Source organism: Marmota flaviventris, chromosome 2, assembly GCF_047511675.1.
Source record: "Marmota flaviventris isolate mMarFla1 chromosome 2, mMarFla1.hap1, whole genome shotgun sequence".
Lineage (NCBI taxonomy): Eukaryota > Metazoa > Chordata > Mammalia > Rodentia > Sciuridae > Marmota > Marmota flaviventris.
In genome coordinates, this window is record NC_092499.1 from 165,056,724 (window position 1) to 165,079,412 (window position 22,689).

Here is a 22,689-nt window from a genome sequence, read left to right on the forward strand (position 1 = left end):
TACTCAAAATTTTCCACCTTTAATGTGTCCTAGATTTATTCTTTTCCCTAGTATTTAATGAAACATTAGTATGCTAGTGTTGGCAAGTGCTCACAGTACAAAAACAACTTTAGCCCTTAGTTTACCATCCAGAATTTAGCTGGATATTTTGTGTAAGGGTTTTAATGCTTCAAAAGTTGGTGTTTTCCATTTGTATCCACAGTTTTTAACACTATCCAAGGAGACATTTACTCTGAACAACTTAGTCTACTCTCATAAGAAAACTCCAGTAACCTCTTCAGTGTTATGTTCTTTTAAAAAAATATCTATTTATTAGTTGTAGTTGGACATAATACCTTTATTTTATTTATTTATTTTTATGTGGTGCTGATGATTGAACCCAGGGCCTCACACATGCTAGGTGAGTGCTATCACTGAGTCACAACCCCAGCCCCAGTGTTATGTTCTTAATTGCATTTTCTCTTATCAACTGGGTCTAATTTGATGTTGAAATCTGCATACCAAATTTAAAATTTTTGATATATATGTTATATAATTTAACAAATGTAATTCACTGTTTTAGTAGAATATAGAATATTATATGATATATTGTTATATAATGCATTAACATATAATGCATTATATAACAAATATTTTATAGTTACAATTAGAAACCTATTTGCTGCATGGTCATTTGATCATTTTTTGCTCTTTAGGGATATTTTTAATATCGTCCTTTTAGTTTCATGTTCTTTACTTTTTATGTGATTATTTTAGTATCTGAGGTCTTCTTAGATTATACTATACTTTCTAATATTTGTTTGGCTTATATTCATTTATTCTTGGTGGTTTATTTCTCATGTGTTTTTTGAATTTTTCTTTTTAAACTATGTTAAATGAAACATGGGAATTTTGTGAGATCTTGGTAATTTAAGGCATGTGTGTTTTTTTCAGGGCGTATTTGCACTTATAGGTGGAGGCCTTTTAAAGCACTGCCACATTGAGATCCTTTTCCAGATCACATAGTATGAATTCTCCTCTAAACATGTCTGAATACTATCCTCACTTAAAAATTTTCTGAGGGATACTTTTTCTCCCTTACATCTAGAGTCAAGGCTGAGACTTGAAATTTCTTGTATCATAGTATATGATGGCTTTTCTCTTTCCCACTTTTTTGGGTATATCTTTTGGGGTTTCTTTCCTTTCTTGATGGATAAATCTCCAGTATGTTTCCTAATGATGCATGATCTTCAGGTTTTATCTCTTGTCTTCTATGTACAGATACATACAAAACCAGATTTGGAGATAACATGAATCAATAGATGCTGCTGGGTTCCATCTACCTTCAGGACTCACTTGTCTGTCCAGGCTTGATCTTTTTCTTAAATTTTGACCTATGTTATTTTTCTTATTCTGTTACTATGTAAGGGTACATCAAAAAGACTTTTAAAAAAACCCTTAATTCAACTTTACTAAGGGTTTTTTTTTTTTTTTTTGTTGTTGTTTTTCTTCTGGAAATGCTGCTCAGGATATCTCATTAATTCCATTGCCCTAATAAATCTCAAATGTTATTTTTAATGTTTCTTTTATAGGATTCAGTTTAGCTGCATTTAAAAGAAACAAGAGGAAACTAGAACTGGCAGAGAGGGTGGAAACAGATTTCATTCAACTAAAGAAAAGAAGACAATCAAGTGAAAAGGTCAGGATGTGTTTGAAATATTAATTAATGTATTAATTGCTAACCTGAATTTAGATATGTAAGCTTTAGAACAGTACTGTCCTGTATTACTGTTGCAACATAAGTACTTTTAAGCTTTACAGTAGCTATATTATGAAAGTAAAAAAGAAACAAGTAAAATTAATTTTAATAATATTTTACTTAAATCAGTGAATCTAAAATATTAATTTGAATTATAATCAATGGAAAAATTAACAATGAGTGTTATAACACATTTTATTAGGTAATAAGTTTTAAAAACTAGTTTGTCTATATTTTACACATTAAAATTTTGACCCGAGTTTTCTTGGAAATATTTGACCTACATTTATATTTTGTAAGTATCAACTGTTGAAAATGTAGATTTACATATCTAGTTATTCTGGACATACTTAAAATTTTCTGGTAGTTGAACTGAATGTTTTAAAAATTAAATTAATTAAAATTTAATTCAATTAAAAATTCAGTATCTTATTTGCCCTTGTTTGATCTTAACTGATCAATAGCAACATGTTGCTTATGGCTACTGTTTTAGACCTTACAGTTTTAGATAAGTTTTAAGCTGTTATTCATTATTTTTAATTTTTTAAAATTTGTTTTACTTAGTTGTACATGACAACAAAATGCATTTCAATTCATTGTATACAAATGGAGCATAACATTTCATTTATCAGGTTGTACACGATGTAGAGACTCACCATTCATGCAATCATACATGTACCTAGGGTAATGATGTCCATCTCATTCTACCACCTTTCCTACCTCTATAACCCTCCTTACCCTCCCCTTTGTCCAATACAAAGTTCTTCCATTTTTACCATCCTCCCTATCATAGATCAGCATCCACTAATCAGAGAAAACATTCAGCATTTGGTTTTTTGGGATTGACTTACTTCCCTTAGCATGATATTCTCCAACTCCATTCATTTACCTGAAAATGCCATTAATTTTATTCTCTTTTAATGCTGAATAATATTTCACTCTGTGTGTGTGTGAGATATATATATCTCACAGTTTCTTTATCCATTCATCTATTGATGGGCATCTAGGTTGGTTCCACAGTTTAGCTATTGTGAATGGAGCCGCTATAAACATTGATGTGGCCGTGTCACTATAATATGCTGATTTTAAGTCCTTTAGGTATAGACTGAGAGGTGGAAAGCTGAGTCAAATCGTGGTTCCATTCCAAGTTTTCTGAGGAATCTCCACACTGCTTTCCAAAGTGGTTGAACCAATTATCAGTCCCACCAGCATGTATGAGTGTACCATTTCCCTTACATCCTCTCCAACACTTATTATTGTTTGTATTCTTGTAACTGCCATTCAACCTGGGGTGGGATGAAATCTTATAGTAGTTTTGATTTGCATTTCTCTAATTATTAAAGTTATTGAACATTTTAAAATATATTTGTTGATCATTTGTATATCTTCTTCTGAGAAGTGTCTGTTCAGTTCCTTAGCCCATTTATTGATTGGGTTGTTTGTTTTTTTTGGTATTAAGTTTTTTGAGTTCTTTACATATCCTGGAGATTAGTGCTCTATCTAATGTGCGTGTGGTAAAAATTTGCTCTCAAAACGTAGGCTATCTCTTCACCTTAGTGATTGTGTCTTTTGTTGAGAAGAAGCTTTTTAGTTTGAATCCATCCCATTTATCGATTCTTGATTTTATTTCTTGTGCTTTAGGAGTCTTGTTAAGGAAGTCAAGGCCTAATCTAACATGATGAAGATTTGAACCTACTTTTTCTTCAATTAGGTGCAGGGTCTCTGATCTTATTCTTGGGTCTTTGATCCACTTTGAGTGGAGTTTTGTGTAGGGTGAGAGATGGAGGTGTAATTTCATTTTGTTACATCTGAATTTCCAGTTTTCCCAGAACCATTTGTTGCTTAGGCTCTCTTTTCTCCAATGAATGTTTTTGGTGCCTTTGTCTAGTATGAAATAACTGTATTTATGTGGGTTTGTCTCTGTGTCTTTTAATCTGTACCATTGGTCTACATGTCTATTTTGGTGCCAAAACCATGCTGTTTTTGTTACTGTTGCTCCGTGGTATAGTTTAAGATCTGGTATTGTGATGCCTCTTGCGTCACTTTTCTTGCTGATGATTGCTTTCGCTATTCTGGATCTCTTATTTTTCCAAATGAATTTCATGATTGCCTTTTCTAGTTCTATGAAGAATATCATTAGGATTTTAATAGGAATCATATTAAATCTGTATAACAGTTTTGGTAGTATGGCTATTTTAACAATATTAACTTTGCCTATCCAAGAGCACAGGAGATCTTTCCATCTTCTAAGGTCTTCTTCCATTTCCTTCTTTACTGTTATATAGCTTTCATGGTAGAAGTCTTTCACCTTTTTTGTTAGATTGATTCCCAAATATTTTTTATTTTGAGGTTATTTTGAATGGGGGTAGTTTTCCTAATTTCTCTTTTAGTGGATTCATCACTTATGTATAGAAATGCATTTGATTTATGGGTATTGATTTTATATCCTGCTGCTTTGCTAAATTCACTTATTCTAGAATTTTTCTTGTGGATTTTTTTTTTTGATTTTCTAAATATAGAATTATGTCCTCAGCAATTAGCGATAGTTTGAGTTCTTCTTTTCCTATGCATACCCCTTTAATATAATTGCTCTGGCTAAAATTTTAAGGACTATTTTGAATAGAAGTGGTGAAAGAGGGCATCCCTTTCTTGTTCCAGTTTTTAGAGGTAATGTTTCCAATTTTTCTCTGTTTAGAATGATGTTGGCCTTGGGCTTAGCACAGATTGCTTTTATAATGTTCAGGTATGATCCTACTATTCCTAGTATTTCTAGAGTTTTGGACAGGAAGAGGTGCTGTGTTTATTACATGCTTTTTCACCATATATTGAGATAATCATATTATTCTTGTCTTTAATGTGATATATTACATTTATTGATTTCTGTATGTTGAACCAACCTTGCATCCCTGGGATAAACTCCATTTGATCATGGTGCACTATCTTTTAAATATGTTTTTGTATTCAAGTTGCCAGAATTTTATTGAGAATTTTGTGTCTATGTTCATCAGGGATATTGGTCTGAAGTTTTCTATCTTGATGTGTCTTTGTCTGATTTTGCTAGTAGGGTGATGCTAGCCTCATAGAATGAGTTTGGAAGGGTTCCCTCCTTTTCTATTTTGTGGAATAATTTGAGGAGTATTGGTATTAGTTCTTCTTTGAAGGTCTTATCGAACTTGACTGAGAATCTGTCTGGTCCTGGGCTTTTCTTGGTTGGTAGACTTGATGGCGTCATCTATTTTCTTGCTTGAAATTGATCCGTTTAACTTGTGTATATCATCCAAATTCAGTTTGGGCACATCATATGACTCTAGAAATTTGTTGATGCTTTCAATATTTTCTCTTTTATTAAAGTACAAATTTTCAAAATAATTTCTAATTATCTTCTGTATTTTTATAGTGTCCATCGTGATATTTCCTTTTTCATCATGGATGTTAGTAATTTGTGTTTTCTCTCTCCTCTTCATTAACATGGCTAATGGTTTATTAATCTTATTTATTTTTTCAAAGAACCAGCTTTTTAATTTTGTCAACTTTTCTTTTGTTTTAATCTCATTAATTTCAGCTCTGATTTTAATTATTTTCTGTCTTCCACTACTTTTGGTGTTGATTTGTTCATCTTTTTCTAGGGCTTTGAGATGTAACATTAGGACATTTATTTTTGACTTTTTATTCTTTTAATGAATGAACTCCATGCAATGAAGTTTCCTCTTAGCACTGCTTTCATAGTGTCCCAAAGATTTTATATGTTGTATCAATGTTCTCATTTACCTCTAAGAATTTTTTTTTTTATGTTCTCTCTGATGTCTTCTGCTATCCATTGCTCATTCAATGTCTTATTATTTAGTTTTAGGTGTAAGAGTAGCTTCTATTTTTTATTTTATCATTGATTTCTAATTTTATTCCATTATGATATGATAGAATACAGGGTACTATCTCTATTTTTTTCCTATATTTGCTGAGAGTTGCCTTGTGGCATAATATATGGTCTATTTTAGAGAAGGATCCATGTGCTGCTGAGAAGAAGGCATATTTGCTTGATGATGGGTGGAATACTCTATATATGTCTGTTAAGGCTAAATCATTGATTGTATTATTGTGTTCTATAGTTTCTTTGTTTGGTTTTTGTTTGGAAGATCTATCCATTGGTGATAGAGGTTTGTTAAAGTCAACCAGTATTATTTTGTTGTTATATTTTTGCTTCTTAAAATTTAGAAGGGTTTGTTTGATATATGTAGATGCTCCATTGTTTGGGGCATAGATATTGTGATTGTTATGTCTTGTTGATGTATGGTTCCCTTACACAGTATGAAATGTCTTTCTTTATCCTTTCTGACTAACTTTTTGGTTTGGAGTCCACTTTATCTGATATTAGGATGAAATCCCCTGCTTGTTTACATGGCCCATGTGAGTGATATGTTTTATCCTATCCTTTCATCTTCATTCTGTGGATGTCTTTTCCTAAGAGATGAGTCTCTTTAAGGCAGCATATTGTTGGATCTTTTTTTTTTTTTTAATGCATTTTGTCAGTCTATGTCTTTTTATTGATGAATTTAGGCTGTTAACATTCAGGGTTATTATTGAGACATGGTTTGTATTCCCAGTCATTTTGGTTTATTTTTGGTTTTTAACTTGATATAGTTTCTCCTTCGATTGGATTGTCTTTTTGTGTAATATCTCCCTTTGCTGATTATCATTGTTGTTTTTTATTTCCTCCTCATGGAATATTTTGCTGAGAATATTCTTTAGTGCAGGCTTCTCATTATAAATTTTTTTAACTTTTGCGTATCATGGAAGGTTTTTATTTTTTCATCAAATCTCAAGCTTAATTTTGCTGGATATAAGATTCTTGGTTGGCATCTATTTTCATTCAGAGCTTCGTGTATATTGTTACAGGGTCTCCTGGCTTTGATGGTCTGGTTTGAGAAATCTGCTGAGATACAAATTGGTTTCCCCTGATATGTAATCTGAAACTTTTCTCTGGCAACTTTTAAATTTCTATTCTTATTCTCTGTGGTAGGCATTTTCATTATAATGTGCCTTGGTGTGGATCTGTTTTAATTTTGTACATTTGGTGTCTTGTAAGCCTCTTGTATTTGATTTTACAATTCATTATTCATGCTTGGGAAATATTCTAATATTATTTCATTGAAGAGATTGTGCATTCCTTTGGTTTGTATCTTTGTGCCTTACTCTATCCCGATAATTCTTAGATTTGGTCTTTTCATGTTGTCCCATAATTGTTGGAGGTTCTATTCATGGTTTCTCACCATCTTCACTGTGGTCAATTTTATTTTCAAGATTATATATTTTGTCTTCATTGCCTGAGGTTCTGTCTTTCAAGTGATCTAGTCTGTTGTTGATGCTTTCTATTGAATTTTTTAATTTGGTTTATTGTTTCCTTCATTTCATGAATTTCTGTTTGGTTCTCTCTTTCTTGAAGTTATCTTTTGCCACCTGTATTTCCTCTTGTATCTCTTTGTTGGAGTGGTTAATTGTTGCCTGTATTTGCTCTCTTAATTAATTCTTTGCTTCACAGATCATTTTAATTATATACATTCTGAACTCCTTCTCTGACATTTCATCTACTGTGCTATTAGTAGAATCTATTATTGCATCAGCTTGGTTTGTTTAGGGCACTTTCTTTCCTTCTTTCTTCATGTTGTCCATCTGTCTTCCTCTCTAGCAGTGTGGATTCTAGGAATGACAGTTTCTACCTTATAATCTGTAGTGTCCCTTGTCTGCAGGGACCTGGATGATGGTTTTGTAGGTCCTGGCAGTTGTCACTAGATGGAAGCCACTGAGGAGAGCCACCCCATGCATTGGTAGATGGGGGGGTCGCTGCACATGTGTGTGGGGTAAATCTCTTCCTTCTGTGCTGTGGCATGGGGTCATGGACTGCTCCTTCTTCTTCTGTGCAGCAGGCTGGGGTTGTGGTCTCTAGATAGTGATTCTTAATATGGTTGTTTAGAGGGTTGACCTTAAGTATAAGGAAATGTGTATATATTGGATTCATGTAGGTTTTTTTTTAATATTTATTTTTTAGTTTTAGGTGGACACAACATCCTTATTTTATTTTTTTAATGTGGTGCTGAGGATCGAACCCAGTGCTCATCTGGCTCACACATGCCAGGTGAGCGCGCTACCACTTGAACCACATCCCCAGCCCCTCATGTAGGTTGTTTTATATTCTTCAATATCATATCTCTGTTCTTGTTTCTGATACATTCTTTGTTTGTATTTCATATAAAAGTGTGCTATTATGAGTTCATGTATGGCATTCTTTAGATGCTTTTAAGAGTAGAAAGAAGTTGAAAACCTTAGCATTTTTTCTCATTCTATGGCTTGAAGGTTCATTAACACAGATCATGATGGGTGTCTGAGGTTATCTGGCCATTTGCTGTACCTTTGAATTTCATTAATAGAGATTCTGTATCATTCTGTATCAACTAGTTTTTCTATAATGGCTCATATAGTGATTTATGCTATCATAGTTTTATATTATTTATCTGTATGTAAATGAATAATAAGTCACTACTCATAGTGATAAGTATTTTCTCAGTATGTTGCCACATTGGACAATTAATCAGTTCAGTCTGTATCTCTTTATTTTTCTGCTATAGAAAAGTAGGAATTTAGGAGGCACATGAACAAATTAGTAAGCAGATCCTGGTGAAAGTGCTTAGTAGTGTGGTTCTATTTCTTGGGTTTCTGCATACTATATGATATCCAGTTGAACAAAATTATGACTTTTTTACCCTTTTGCATACAGTGATGTGTACATTACATTGTATACATTCCATGTAACCCTAAAACATGTGAAGATAGAGAAATTTCCTTTCAGTCAATTTCTAACCTCTATAGGCAGCCATGCTTCTAATTTTTATCACTAATAGATGTTTTATACTGCTTTGAACTTTATATAAATGGAATCATAGTGATTCACTCTTTTCTGTTTGGCTTCTTTCACAAAATGTTTTTGAGACATTGTATCACTGGTTCATTCTTTTTTATAATGAAGTAATATTTTCTAATGTGAATATACTATAATTTGTTTATGTATTCTGTTGAAGGCTTGGGTTGTTTCTAGTTTTTCACTATTATGAATAAAGCTGCTACGAAACTTACAGTTTTGCGTGTGTGTGTGTGTGTGTGTGTCTATCAGTTGAGGATTTTTTTTTTTTTTTTTTTTTTGGTACTGGGGATTGAACTCAGGGGTACTTGACCACTGAGCCACATCTCTAGTCCTATTTTGTATTTTTTATTTAGAGACAGTGTCACACTGAGTCGCTTAGTGCCTTGCTGTTGTTGAGTCTAGCTTTGAACTTGTGATCTTCCTGTCTTAGCCTCCCAAGCCACTGGGATTACAGGTGTGCACCACCACACCTAGCTTCAGTTGAAGATTTTTTTAATACGTATTTTCTAGTTTTAGGTGGACACAATGTCTTTATTTTTTATTTATGTGGTGCTGAGGATCAAACCCAGTGCCTCATGCATGCTAAGTGAGCGCTCTACCACTGAGCCACAACCCCAGCCCTTCAGTTGAAGATTTTTATGCATAGAAATATCACTATATTTAACCAAATCTCATACAGAATATCTTAAGCTGGTCTTAATTCAAATGGTTCATTTTTTTTTTCCATTCAGAAATGATACTCTTCTGTATAGTAAGAAAACAATGCTGCATAAGATGGAGAAAATTCTTGCTCCAGTGAGATTTTATGTTTTATTGGACAGAGACATAAACATAAATTTTATGTTTAGTGGACAGAGACATAAACATAAAAGCACATAATTAAGATTCTACTGTGTTTAGTAACTGTTATGAAGGGAGAAGAAAAAAACCAGAATAAAATCCAAAGTAACTTGGATTTGAGAAAGTCTGAAGATAGACTTGCTTAGTGTGATCAACAGAATCTCCTTTGAGGTGTTAACATTTGTGGTGACATGTGAAAATTAAAACTGAATTTTACCAGACATGGTGACATGCAGATGTAATCACAGTGACTTAATAGGCTGAGGCAGGAGGATCACATGTTTGAGTCCAGACTCAACAACATTTTGAAGCCCTGAGCAACCTAGTGAGATCCTGTCTCAAAATAAAAAATAAGGCTGAGAATATAACTCAGTGGCAGAGTGCCTCTGAGTTCAATCCCCAGTATGTATGTGTGTATGTACACATGTATGCACACATGCATGTATGTATGTATAAGTACGTAACATAACTAACTAACTGACTAACTAAATACTGAGTTCTATGAAACCTCAGTGGAAGAAGGTTACAGGCAGAATTAGCTGCATGTATGGAGGCCCTGATGGGGATTTAGAATATTGAAGAAAAGGAGAGGATGGTTGATATGGCTAAAACATAGGGACAAATGAAGAATGGTATGAGATGAAACCAAAGAAATAGGTATGGGTTAGTTCTTTGAGATCTGGTAGTTCATGAGAAGGAGTTTCAGTCCTATTTAAAGAATAATGGATAGTAATTAAAAAGCTTAAAGCAGATAAGTAGTGCTATCTCATTCATGTTTTAGAAAGTTCTCTGAGGCTGCTAATGGGAATCTGTCAAAGGGGGAGGCAGAATAGAAATTGGGGGACTAGTTAGGAAGTATTACTTTTGGGAGAAAATGGTAACTTGGACTGTGGATAATAGAGATAGGGATGGAGAGAAGCAAATGGATTCAGGTTATATTTTGAGGGTTTCTAGAAAGACAGAAATTATTAATACTTTAGATAATTTGTAAGAACGAGAAAAAGATTTTAGCTCAAGTAAGTTGGACATTACCATTTAGTAAAGTAAGGAGGGCTGGGAAGTATGGCATATTGATAGAAATGGGAAGTAGAAATAAAAAACTCATCTCATTTCCATTTAATGGACTCAGGTTTACAATTGCTTTCCATTTTCACATAAATCATATTACCTAATGCCAACAACACCTTAAATACCCAAAGCCAATAAATTACCTTTTATTGTGCTGTGCTCTTTTGTTCCTTTCAGATGAATTAAATGCCATTGTGCTTGTTACTTTTTATTAATGTAATTATACAATGCATTAGGTCTTGTATAAACTGTTAATAGTGAATTTAAAAACAGAGTTGTCTATCTGAAAACTAAGATTTATCTGAACATTAAAAAAGTAATCTGTTTGAAAAATAACTTGAAAAAGTGAAGTTGGAATTTTAAAAATTACTATAGAATTAAGTATGGGCAAGCCAGCTATAAAAGACTAAATCCTAAAAATCTGGATGCACACTGCATTTAGAGTACTTTATTAGTGTCTTTATCTTATTCTGTTTTAGGTAGTATGAAATTTGAAATCATAGGATGATTCTCAACAGTTATTTATACCTTTTTTCTCCCTGATCAATCCATTCCATATCAGCCTACAGTCCATTATGTTATAGTTCATGAAAGAAAGATGATGTGGAACAATATCTGGAGGACCACATTCAAAGAAAAGGCTTGGTCCTATTAAAAAAGATTCACTCATAAATGATCTTGTATGTTTTAAACAATAAGAAAATGTTCAAGGTATTTTATTAGTTTAGCTATCCATCAGTGTGACAAAATACCTGAGAAAACTAACTTACAAGGAGTAGTGGTTAATTTTAGATCACAGTTTTAGAGGCTTCAGTCTATATTGAATTGTTGCTTTTGGTAGTACATTATGGTGGGGGCACATGGTAGGGGAAATAGCTTACCTCATGACAGCCAGGAAGTGAAGAGAAAGAAGAAGATGTCAGGGTCCCAATATCTCCTTTGAAGGCATGCTCTCAAATAACTTCCTTTTACTAGGGCCTACCTCTTAAAGGCTCTACTAACTCCCAGTATTGCCACAAACGTTCAACCAAGTCTTTTTTATTGGTCCTAATTAGTTATACATGACAGCAGAATGCATTTCAATTCAAACAAGTCTTTAACACCTGGGCCTTTGGAAGACATTTGTAAAAATCATGACAGGCATTTTATTTATTTATTTTTAAATGATTCTCTGCTTCACCTAATAATTTTCGACTTCTGAAAAATTTAACTGAGCACCCATCATATTCGATAAAAGAATTTCTGACTGAAAGCTTGCTATGGCAGATAGAAATAAAGCATAAAGATAAAAATAAAGCATAAAGCTTGCTATGGCAGATAGAAATATTAGCTGTGGGGTTGGTTAATATGAACAGCTCCATGGTGATGGACAGGAGCTTTTGTTTATGGGCAGAGTGAGAGGGTGTTATAGTTTGGATGTGAGGTATCCCCCCAAAGCACAAGTGAGATAATACAAGAAGGTTCAGAGAAGAAATGATTGGGTTGTGAGAGCCCAACCCAATCAGTGAATTAATCCCCTGATAGGGATTAACTGAGTGGTAACTGAAGCCTGGTAGGATGTGGCTGGAGGAGGTGGGACATTGGGGGCATGGCTTTGGGGTATATATTTTGTATCTGGTGAATAGAGTCCTTCTCTGTCTGCTTCCTGATCATTATATAAGATACTTCCCTCCATCATGCTTTCCTGCTGTGATGTTCAGCCTCATCTCAAGCCCTGAGGAATGAACCAGGTTTCTATGGGCTAATCCCTCTGAAACCTTGAGTCCCTAAATAAACCTTTCCTCCTCTACAATTATGCTGGTGGGGTCCTTTAGTCACAGAAGTGCAATAGCTGACTAAAACAAAGGGAGATTAGCTGACTAAAACAAAGGGAGATACTTATTTGGAAATTATTGGAATATAAATCCATGTAACTACTTGAGCTCACTTAGTGAGAATAGATAGGGGATCAGAATATTGAATCCTGGGCCAGTTCAACATAAAGTTGGGAGGAGGAGGGACCAGCCAAGAAAAAAGAAGGATCAGCCAGTGAGAACAGGTATAATCAGAAAGAGTGTCTAGAAAGCTAAGAGGGGAACATTATACAAAAAGTCATTACTGGACCAGATGCTGCTGGAAAGATAACTAAACAGAAAGAGGACTGGCCATTGAATTTGGCACTTGGAGGCTATTGATCTAGACAGGTATAGTTTCTTTAACAAAGTGAATTGGAGACTGGTGTAGTGTGGAATGAGTTGATCAGGGAGATGGGAGATGAAAGGTGGAGATAACTCTTGAGAAGTTTTGCCATGGAGTACTAAGAGAGAGATGGGGTCAAGAATTAGCACCCTTGCCATTCTGTGAACTAACTGTCAGTTCTGTAAATTCAGTGAATGATTTAATAATCAGAAGTCTCAGCTTTTTTATTTTTAAATGAAAATAGTGATATTCTGTTCCCAAACAAAAGAGTAGTTTTGTTATCAATGGAGGGAGATGGGAGTAGTTATTAGGTGGGTGATATACAGTGTATATATAGCATAAATGGAGACAGGTTTTGGTCATTTTCTTTCCCACAATAAATGTGTCCCTTATTACTACAAATTGATGTTTGGTTAAACAGTATTCATATAAATTGAATAAAACAAAATTTCTACTTTTGAGATATAAACATTTTAAGGTATAGTATTAAAAAGAAGGAATTAAAATTCTTAGTAATCATCTAGTGTTAGTAATTGGCATCTCTGTTTCATCCTTACTTATTTTTTGTGACTTAGAGGGAAGACATTCTAGAGGAGGAAGAAATTGCTATTTAACTCTTTTATTGTATTTTTATATAAAAATAGTAGTGTTAACTCTCTGTTCTATTCTCTTGGATAATCCAACTCTTCTGGATTTTCTTTACACTTTTCTTTTCCTTACAGTGTATAAATAGTTTGTATACTTTGCATGGTAGTGGTGGACCCTGAGACTGACATAAGCTGGAACCATGCCAAGTGATCTTATGGGCAAAAAAATTATACTTCTTCCATGACATTTAAATATCTGTCAGAATGTTAAAAACTCTTTTACTTTTGGTTGTGAAAGTATAGAGGAATGGGAAAAAAGTATGTAAAACCAATATTTGTTTACTTCATTAAAGCATTAGAAACACCAAGAAATTGTTTTTATTTCGTCTTTAAAAAAATACCCCAAGAATAGTTTGAGCATTGCTTGTCATCTTGACATAAAACTTAGGATATGGAGTGAGCATCATTTCTGTTGTGAATTTTCATACTTACTGCTAATTTTGGATCAGCTTTTAACATTTTACTTTTGCTCTTTCAATGTTGTAAAATAACTCCCAAAGTTCCTTTAGTGTGGAAATTTTGCCAATGTCACTTCTTTGGGGGCATTTCCCCCCCCCCACCCCCCCATTTTGTCTGGCTGTATATTTAGAGTCTTGAATTGTGATTTATTTCTTCTGTAACTGTTTATCGTTCATTCAAATTGGACCTCTAGCATTATCACCTTTCATTTCTTTCCTTTCATCTTTTTTGGTCAGTCTCCTGTTTTAGTAATCAGTTTTTGTAAAATATTGTGTGGATTTATCACATTAAGACAAAGAAGCAACACAGCCATATGCTTTGCTGTCTGTGTGCAGTGATACATCACAGACAGACTGGGAAAGAATCTGTGACATGATTGGTCACTGATCATGATGTGCATCGGATATTTTTTAGTGGTTGGTGAAATGAAGAGCTAACAGTGAAGTCTGTATTTTATACATTTATACACAGTTAATAGAACCTGGTAGCAGAAATTTGAACTATATGTTTGGGGTACTGGTATTATTCAATCAAATTGTCATGACTGAAATTCATATATACTATTAAAGCAAGAACTGTGTTTCTATAAAGGAACCTGGGCTGTTTGTACTACACAGTTTCCTTCAATCTGTGTTTTATTGAGCATGTTCCCATGTCCTTTTTAATTTCTACAGATTGACATTTGGACTGTTCCTGACAACATTGCTATAAACTCTCACTGTTGCTAGAATACTTATCAATAAGTTCTGTGGTATGTGTGATGAGGTGATTACTTATTTTAAATTTATTTTTTGTTTTGATACAAAAAGTGAAAGGTATTTGTGTTGATACTTTGTCATATTTGGAAGAAAACTTTCTTGAAATTAAGTGGTTAACTCATTGGGCAATTGCTTTACCTGGCTGATAACACAGGACTGACAGAGTTGCTACATAACTGAGAATTTCTTGATAAAAGCAGAGTTCCTCACATTTAGAAAACAGACTCAATGAACACCATAACCTAGATTTCATAAATATCAGTTTCAAACAGCTACTCCTGAATATGACTGGAAGGGACTCTTAGAGTATTAAAGGAGGTTGGGGGTATTGTTTGATCTCAACATTTTTGATGTTGTAAGTCTCTTTTTCTCTTCATTTTTTCACAGGCATATTGCCTAAATAGTTTCCATCTCTTTTTCTTTAATAACAGATTTTACAGTTGAATATACATAGTCTTTGCCTCCCTCAATCACTTTTATGAAGTAATTTAAGTTTTCAATTAATTTTATTGGTTTTTAGGTAAAGAAGTACTTACATAGGATAGTGAAATGAAAGTTAATCATATCTTTTTGTATATATGTTAATATCTTTCAAATTCTTCAATTTCTAATAAACAAATTAAGAAATATTTGCAATGCTTTTGGTGCTCTTATACCATGTTGTGTGTTCAAAACCACTCTAAAGAGATGCTACAACTTTTAATTTTGTGTTCTTCAGCCACCACATAGAGACATCAAATTGGCCACATGTTTCAGAAAGGAAACGTTGGGCCTTGCTTTGTGCGCTTCATATAAATATATTCTATTCTTTTGAAGTATATTGTGGGTAACATTTTTCCCTTTTATCCACCATCTTGAAATTATTATGTAAACGCTTAGCTGTATCATACTAAATCACTGTATTTTTTTGGGTGAGAGGTAGGTTAAGATCAAAGAAAATAAATGCACACAAAAAAACATGTTTTCCTCAGATTGTTCCATTTGTACTTGTGTACATGTCTGTGCATTATGTGTGCATGGAAAAGAGTCATTAGTTTTCTCTGGAAATTTACTTGATCTGCAGCCCTCTTGTGTTTTTCAAGATGATGGTTAGTATGTGGATATACAAATAAATAAAAGTAGGAAGCTTTTTTGACTTCTCTTTTGTATAAAGAAATATACATAACATTTTTTCTTGTAAAACTGAAAATTCTTCCAATGATTTGGTTATTTTCTGTTTGAAATTATTTCTTTAATTATGGGTAATATATATTTTTCTCATCTAAAGCTATCTTGATTACTGGATGAATGTATGGATTTTGCATGTAGATAAGAAGGTAGGGCAATAGCTTAATTAAATGTATTATCACCTTATGCATTAGTGTTAAGTTATAGAGCTTGATGATCAGTATTTCTTTTCATTATGATTCTTTAAATGTCCATGGTTTGTAGTACTTTGCATGTTCATTCATCAGTATCCGAATCTCAAATTTTTTAAACATGACAACTGGACAGTTGAAGCATTTTCCCCATATTTCAGGAAAAACTTCCATGTTCTCATGTACGATTCAATAGCTAGTAGGTTGGGTTTCTTCCCAACTCTTTCTTAAGAGTTATTTAGATAAACCTTAAATCTCTGGATCTTAAAGTTAGAGGCCAGATGAAATTCAGGCAAGAAGCCAGTGTTAACAAATCTTAACTGCTGTTTGAAGGTAACCCTGAAGGTTTTCCAGAATACTTGTTATAAGTTGATATCAGATATTGTCAGCTTTGGAAATTTTTCCTCATTTTTAGTATTTAACAGCTTTATAGAGCCTCCTGTAATTTTTAGTATTTAATAGAATCAATGGAGGGGAAAAAAGAGAGCATTCTTTCCTTATCATTGGAATAGTCCCAGTTGATCTAGCATGTAATACAGAAATCACCATATTGTAGTTTTCCTAATAGGAAATACCCCCAGTTAATGGTATTTCATTGGAGGTATAGATAGAAACTGGCATAAGCCACGGTGTTAAGAACCTGAAATTTTAGGGAACTTTCAAATATGTCTTATTATGTTATCATGATATCACCATGCACTATGACCTGAATTGACCCCTTATAGACATGCCGATCACTGACACATGTATAACTAAAAAAAAAAAAAAAACTAGCAGAATAAACAATAAATGAAAAGACAAATATACATGTGTACACATGCCACAAACACAAGTTCACACTCAGAGATATTTACAAGAATGTTTTTAAATCAGAAGATGAGAACCAGTGCTTAATTAGCTTGAAGGAAAACTTAGTTTTTAAAGGCATGGTTGATTATTTTTCCTCCCAGGCAACCTCAGAGCAACTTTTTGATGTTTCATCTTACCTCCTGATGGACCCATTGCAAAAGTTTAACCCAACCTTGACCTAGGAGTCTTTTCTAATGTCTGAAAATGAAAAAAGTTCCCCCAAAGATTCAGTGACCTCTCATTTAGTCAGTTCAGAAATGCTAATAAAGCAACTTCATAACTTGACACTAAATCATCATGCTAAATGCAGTTCCCCTCTGCCAGGAGGCCTACCTCAACCACAGGACAGAAGTGAGAAGATCTTTCAGGAGGTCAGAAGTAGTTTTCCCTACAGGCAGCAAGGGGTTTGCACATTGTTATTTGCATGAAAAGAATGTGTGGCAAATGAAGATATCTCCTAAGTATAAGATTTTCCCAGCTTGAAAGAGAACAACAAAAAGATAGCAATCTTAAGGGAAGTTCAGAGTGAATCACAAAGTGTATCATTCAAATGTACCCGCAGTTATTGCATATATCATGGATGGGATCCTTCTGAGAATGCTAGAATAGGGAATGATTATGACACAGAGTCAATATAGGCATAAATTTTATCTTGTTCTTCATGATGGTAATTTTAGGCATGTTTCTCTATGCTTAGACCACATACCCGTGATTTTGATTAGCTTATGTATGTGTCTTTATTCTTTTGCATCTCTTTCTCCTTTTTTAAATTTTTGTGTTGAGGATCTCTTCATGCCTTAATGCCAGTAATTTATAAGGAATGTGTGCAGTTAAAATGTATATAAATAATTTTAATATACTTTAGTTTTACTTTTCTGTTTGACCTAAAGAAGTACCAATAGGTCTCAAGTCTTCCTGTGGATTTTAGAAGCCTGAAATCCATGAAATAAAACTCAGGAACTGGAAGAGATATAAACAGAATATTGAGTAGTTTGATTAGAGTGTAATAATTAGAGTGGAGAATTAGATTTTCTGGTTTTCAAAAACTCGAGTTTTAGTTTTGCAATAAAAGGAAATTTTGATGTGCTATTTTAATTTTCAGTAGCAAATAAATATGGACACAGAGAAAAACAATAAAGGCATGGTTGAGTTAGTTACCACTTATTTGATTGGCCTAGAAGATTTTGAATAAATAGTCAGATGTGAGGAACTATTTAAAATTAAACTACAGAGGGTTGGGGTGTGTGGCTCAGTTGTTGAGCGCTTGCCTTGCACATGTGAGGCACTGGGTTTGATCCTCAGCACCACATAAAAAAATAAAATTAAACTATAGAAATACTTGAGAAGTTGAGGGGATATTATAGCGTATAAGTTGAGGTATAGGAGACCAAGACTTCTACCTAGGGCTAACATTGACCAGCTCAGAGACTTTGGCAAACATAGAACCTGGCTTTAGTTTCCTCAGGGCAAAGTTGGCATGTTGAATTTTCATGGTGCTTTTTAGTTTAATAACTATCTATTACATTTTCATTGGCAATATGGAGTTTGTCCATACTCTTTATTCTCTCATTAAGGGATTCTTTATTCTAGTGCATCCTAAACTTAACTGACATTAGATGCTTTGAGGGATCAGATTCTTAGAGACTCTACCATTCTTCTGGATGAGTAAGCTATTGGGCCATTATTATTATTTTTTATCTTTTTTTTATTGGTTGTTCAAAACATTACAAAGCTCTTGACATATCATATTTCATACATTTGATTCAAGTGGGTTATGAACTCCCATTTTTACCCCGTATACAGATTGCAGAATCACATCGATAACACATCCACGTTTTTACATATTGCCATACTAGTGGCTGTTGTATTCTGCTGCCTTTCCTATCCTCTACTATCCCCCCTCCACTCCTCTCCCATCTTCTCTCTCTACCCCATCTACTGTAATTCATTTCTCTCTCTTGTTTTTTTCCCTTTCCCCTCACATCCTCTTATATGTAATTGTATATAACAATGAGGGTCTCCTTCCATTTCCATGCAATTTCCCTTCTCTCTTCCTTTCCCTCGCACCTCTCGTCCCTGTTTAATGTTAATCTTTTTCTCATACTCTTCCTCCCTGCTCTGTTCTTAGTTGCTCTCCTTATATCAAAGAAGACATTTGGCATTTGTTTATTAGGGATTGGCTAGCTTCACTTAGCATAATCTACTCTAATGCCATCCATTTCTCTGCAAATGCCATGATTTTGTCATTTTTTAGTGCTGAGTAATTCTCCATTGTGTAAAAATGCCACATTTTTTTTTTATCCATTCATCTATTGAAGGGCATCTAGGTTGGTTCCACAGTCTAGCTATTGTAAATTGTGCTGCTATGAACATCGATGTAGCAGTATCCCTGTAGTACGCTCTTTTAAGGTCTTCAGGGAATAGTCCGAGAAGGGCAATAGCTGGGTCAAATGGTGATTCCATTCCCAGCTTTCCCAGGAATCTCCATACTGCTTTCCAAATTGGCCGCACCAATTTGCAGTCCCACCAGCAATGTACAATTGTACCCTTTTCCCCACATTCTTGCCAGCACTTATTGTTGTTTGACTTCATAATGGCTGCCAATCTTACTGGAGTGAGATGGTATCTTAGGGTGGTTTTGATTTGCATTTCTCTGACTGCTAGAGATGGTGAGCATTTTTTCATGTACTTGTTGATTGATTGTATGTCCTCCTCTGAGAAGTGTCTGTTCAGGTCCTTGGCCCATTTGTTGATTGGATTATTTGTTATCTTATTGTTTAATTTTTTGAGTTCTTTGTATACTCTGGATATTAGGGCTCTATCTGAAGTGTGAGGAGTAAAGATTTGTTCCCAGGATGTAGGCTCCCTATTTACCTCTCTTATTGTTTCTCTTGCTGAGAAAAAACTTTTTAGTTTGAGTAAGTCCCATTTGTTGATTCTTGTTTTTAACTCTTGTGCTATGGGTGTCCTATTAAGGAATTTGTAGCCCAACCCCACAATATGTAGATCGGAGCCAACTTTTTCTTCTATCAGACGCAGAGTCTCTGATTTGATATCAAGCTCCTTGATCCATTTTGAGTTAACTTTTGTGCATGGCAAGAGAAAGGGATTCAGTTTCATTTTGTTGCATATGGATTTCCAGTTTTCCCAGCACCATTTGTTGAAGATGCTATCCTTCCTCCATTGCATGCTTTTAGCCCCTTTATCGAATATAAGATAGTTGTAATTTTGTGGATTGGTCTCTGTGTCCTCTATTCTGTACCATTGGTCCACCCGCCTGTTTTGGTACCAGTACCATGCTGTTTTTGTTACTATTGCTCTGTAGTACAGTTTGAAATCTGCTATCGCTATACCTCCTGATTCACACTTCCTGCTTAGAATTGCTTTTGCTATTCTGGGTCTTTTATTTTTCCATATGAATTTCATGATTGCTTTATCTATTTCTACAAGAAATGCCGTTGGGATTTTGATTGGCATTGCATTGAACCTATAGAGAACTTTTGGTAATATCGCCATTTTGATGATATTAGTTCTGCCTATCCATGAATAGGGTACATTTTTCCATCTTCTAAGATCTTCTTCTATTTCTCTCTTTAGGGTTTTCATTGTATAAATCTTTCACCTCTTTTGTTAGGTTGATTCCCAAGTATTTTATTTTTTTTGAGGATATTGTGAATGGGGTGGTTGTCCTCATTTCCGTTTCAGAAGATTTGTTGCTGATATACAGGAATGCCTTTGATTTATACGTGTTGATTTTATATCCTGCCACTTTGCTGAATTCATTTATTAGCTCTAGTAGTTTTTTTGTAGACCCTTTTGGGTCTTCTACGTATAGGATCATATCATCTGCAAATAGTGATGATTTAAGTTCTTCTTTTCCTATCTTAATGCCTTTAATTTCTTTCGTCTGTCTAATTGCTCTGGCCAGTATTTCGAGAATTATATTGAATAGAAGTGGTGAGAGAGGGCATCCCTGTCTTGTTCCAGATTTTAGAGGGAATGCCTTCAGTTTTTCTCCATTTAGAATGATGCTAGCCTGAGGCTTAGCTTAAATAGCTTTTACAATGTTGAGGTAAGTTCCTGTTATCCCTAGTTTTTCTAGTGTTTTGAACATAAAGGGATGCTGTACTTTGTCGAATGCTTTTTCTGTGTCTGTCGAGATGATCATATGGTTCTTATCTTTAAGTCTATTGATGTGGTTGGTAAATAACGTTTATTGATTTCCGTATATTGAACCAGCTTTGCATCCCAGGGATGAATCCTACTTGATCATGGTGCATGATCTTTTTGATATGTTTTTGTATCCGATTTGCTATTGGGCCATTATTGAAGTTGATTACTTATCTATTATTTATTTATTTATTTATGGTACCAGGGATTGAACCCAGGGACACTTAAACACATCCTCAGCTCTTTTTTATATTTTATTTTGAGATAGGGCCTCACCAAGTTGCTGAGGCTGGCTTTGAACTTGTGATTCTCTTGCCTTGGCCTCCTGAGCTGCTGGGATTACAAGTGTGTGCCACAGGTCATTGCTTTACTCTAGTATGTCACGGTGGGCTTAGAAAAGCACCCATGTAGTAATTATTTAAATAAACACAACATTGTAGAAGAAATTGGGAATTGCATGACTGAGTTCAGTTAATTGTATGTCCAGTCTCACTCATTTAGCTCTTCTCTGGGTACAATACAACTCCTTGGAGTTGTAGCTCTTTCTCCTTGCTCCAGGATTTGGCTCCTGTTCATTTTCATTGTCCACAGGTCAAGTTTTCACCAAGCAGCCAGATTCCTCAAGTCAAGTGCCTTCCTCTTATATTCCCCCTGTTTAGCAGAGCACCTGCCAATAGCTATGAAGCTTTGTTTGAATTGATGCATCTAAATCTATATTCCCACTGCTTTTTTTCATTTTTCAAATTGTTTCCATTGTCTATTTCTACCTACTTTTTATACCGTTTCACTTGTTAACTCTATCATAGACTAATTCAGCCCCTCTAAAGTTGAGCTTTATAATTTTCTTCTAGATGATTGTGATAGCTTTCTAATCCATCTGCCCACAACTGCTTTTGTACATTGTAGTCAGTTCTCACCCAGCATCTTCTGAGTCATTCAAAAAGGCAGTTTGGTTTTGTCATCTTCCTGCTGGAACTCAATCATTTCCAGCTTCTCTTAAGATTAAGAATGAAGTATTGTTTTTGAACAGAGCCTGTAGACCCTACAGAAGCAGGCATTGTCCTTCTTTGTAATCTTTTGCCCTCTCACTCTCAATCTGGTCACATTCTTTGCCAAGATTCCACCTGGGTCAAGGCTTTGATGCCTGTGATTTCAGATCCAAGGGTTGTTGTTGCTCTCTTTTCTCTCCTTGTTAAGCTATTATGCTGCTCCAATCATCTCTTATTGTTTGTTTGTAAGTGTGTGTGTGTTTAATTTTTATTTGTTTTAATTAATTATACATAGTAGAATGCATTTATGTACTTTGATATACATAGATGGGATATAATTCTCATTTTTCTGAGTGTACATGTTGCAGAATCATATTGGTCATGTAGTCACATATATGCACACACTAATAATGTCTGTTTAATTCTACTATCTTTCCTATCCCCACATCCCCTCCCCCCTCCCATCACTTCCTTCTACCTAATCTAAGATAACACTGTTCTTCCCTAGTGCTCCCCTGCCATATAGTGAATTAGCATCCGCATATTAGAGAAAACATTCAGCTTTTGGTTTTGTGGGATTGGCTTTTTCACTTAGCATGGTATTCTCCAACTCCAACCATTTACTGGCAAATGCCATAATTTCACCCTTCTTTAAAGCTGAGTAATATTCCATTGAGTATATATACCACATTTTCTTTATCCATTCATCTATTGAGGGACAC

The 22,689-nt window shown here is 34.4% G+C and overlaps 1 protein-coding gene across 5 annotated transcripts in view; it reads left to right on the forward strand.

The window, feature by feature from the left end:
• Positions 1-22,689, forward strand: part of Tasp1 (taspase 1) — a 282,779-nt gene that overhangs the window by 72,053 nt on the left and 188,037 nt on the right. For all 5 annotated transcript variants that reach the window (XM_027921784.3, XM_071608719.1, XM_071608720.1 and 2 more), the window contains one exon: positions 1,572-1,678. In XM_027921784.3, coding sequence (XP_027777585.1) covers positions 1,572-1,678 — 107 coding nt within the window. The remainder of the gene's footprint in view (positions 1-1,571; positions 1,679-22,689) is intronic.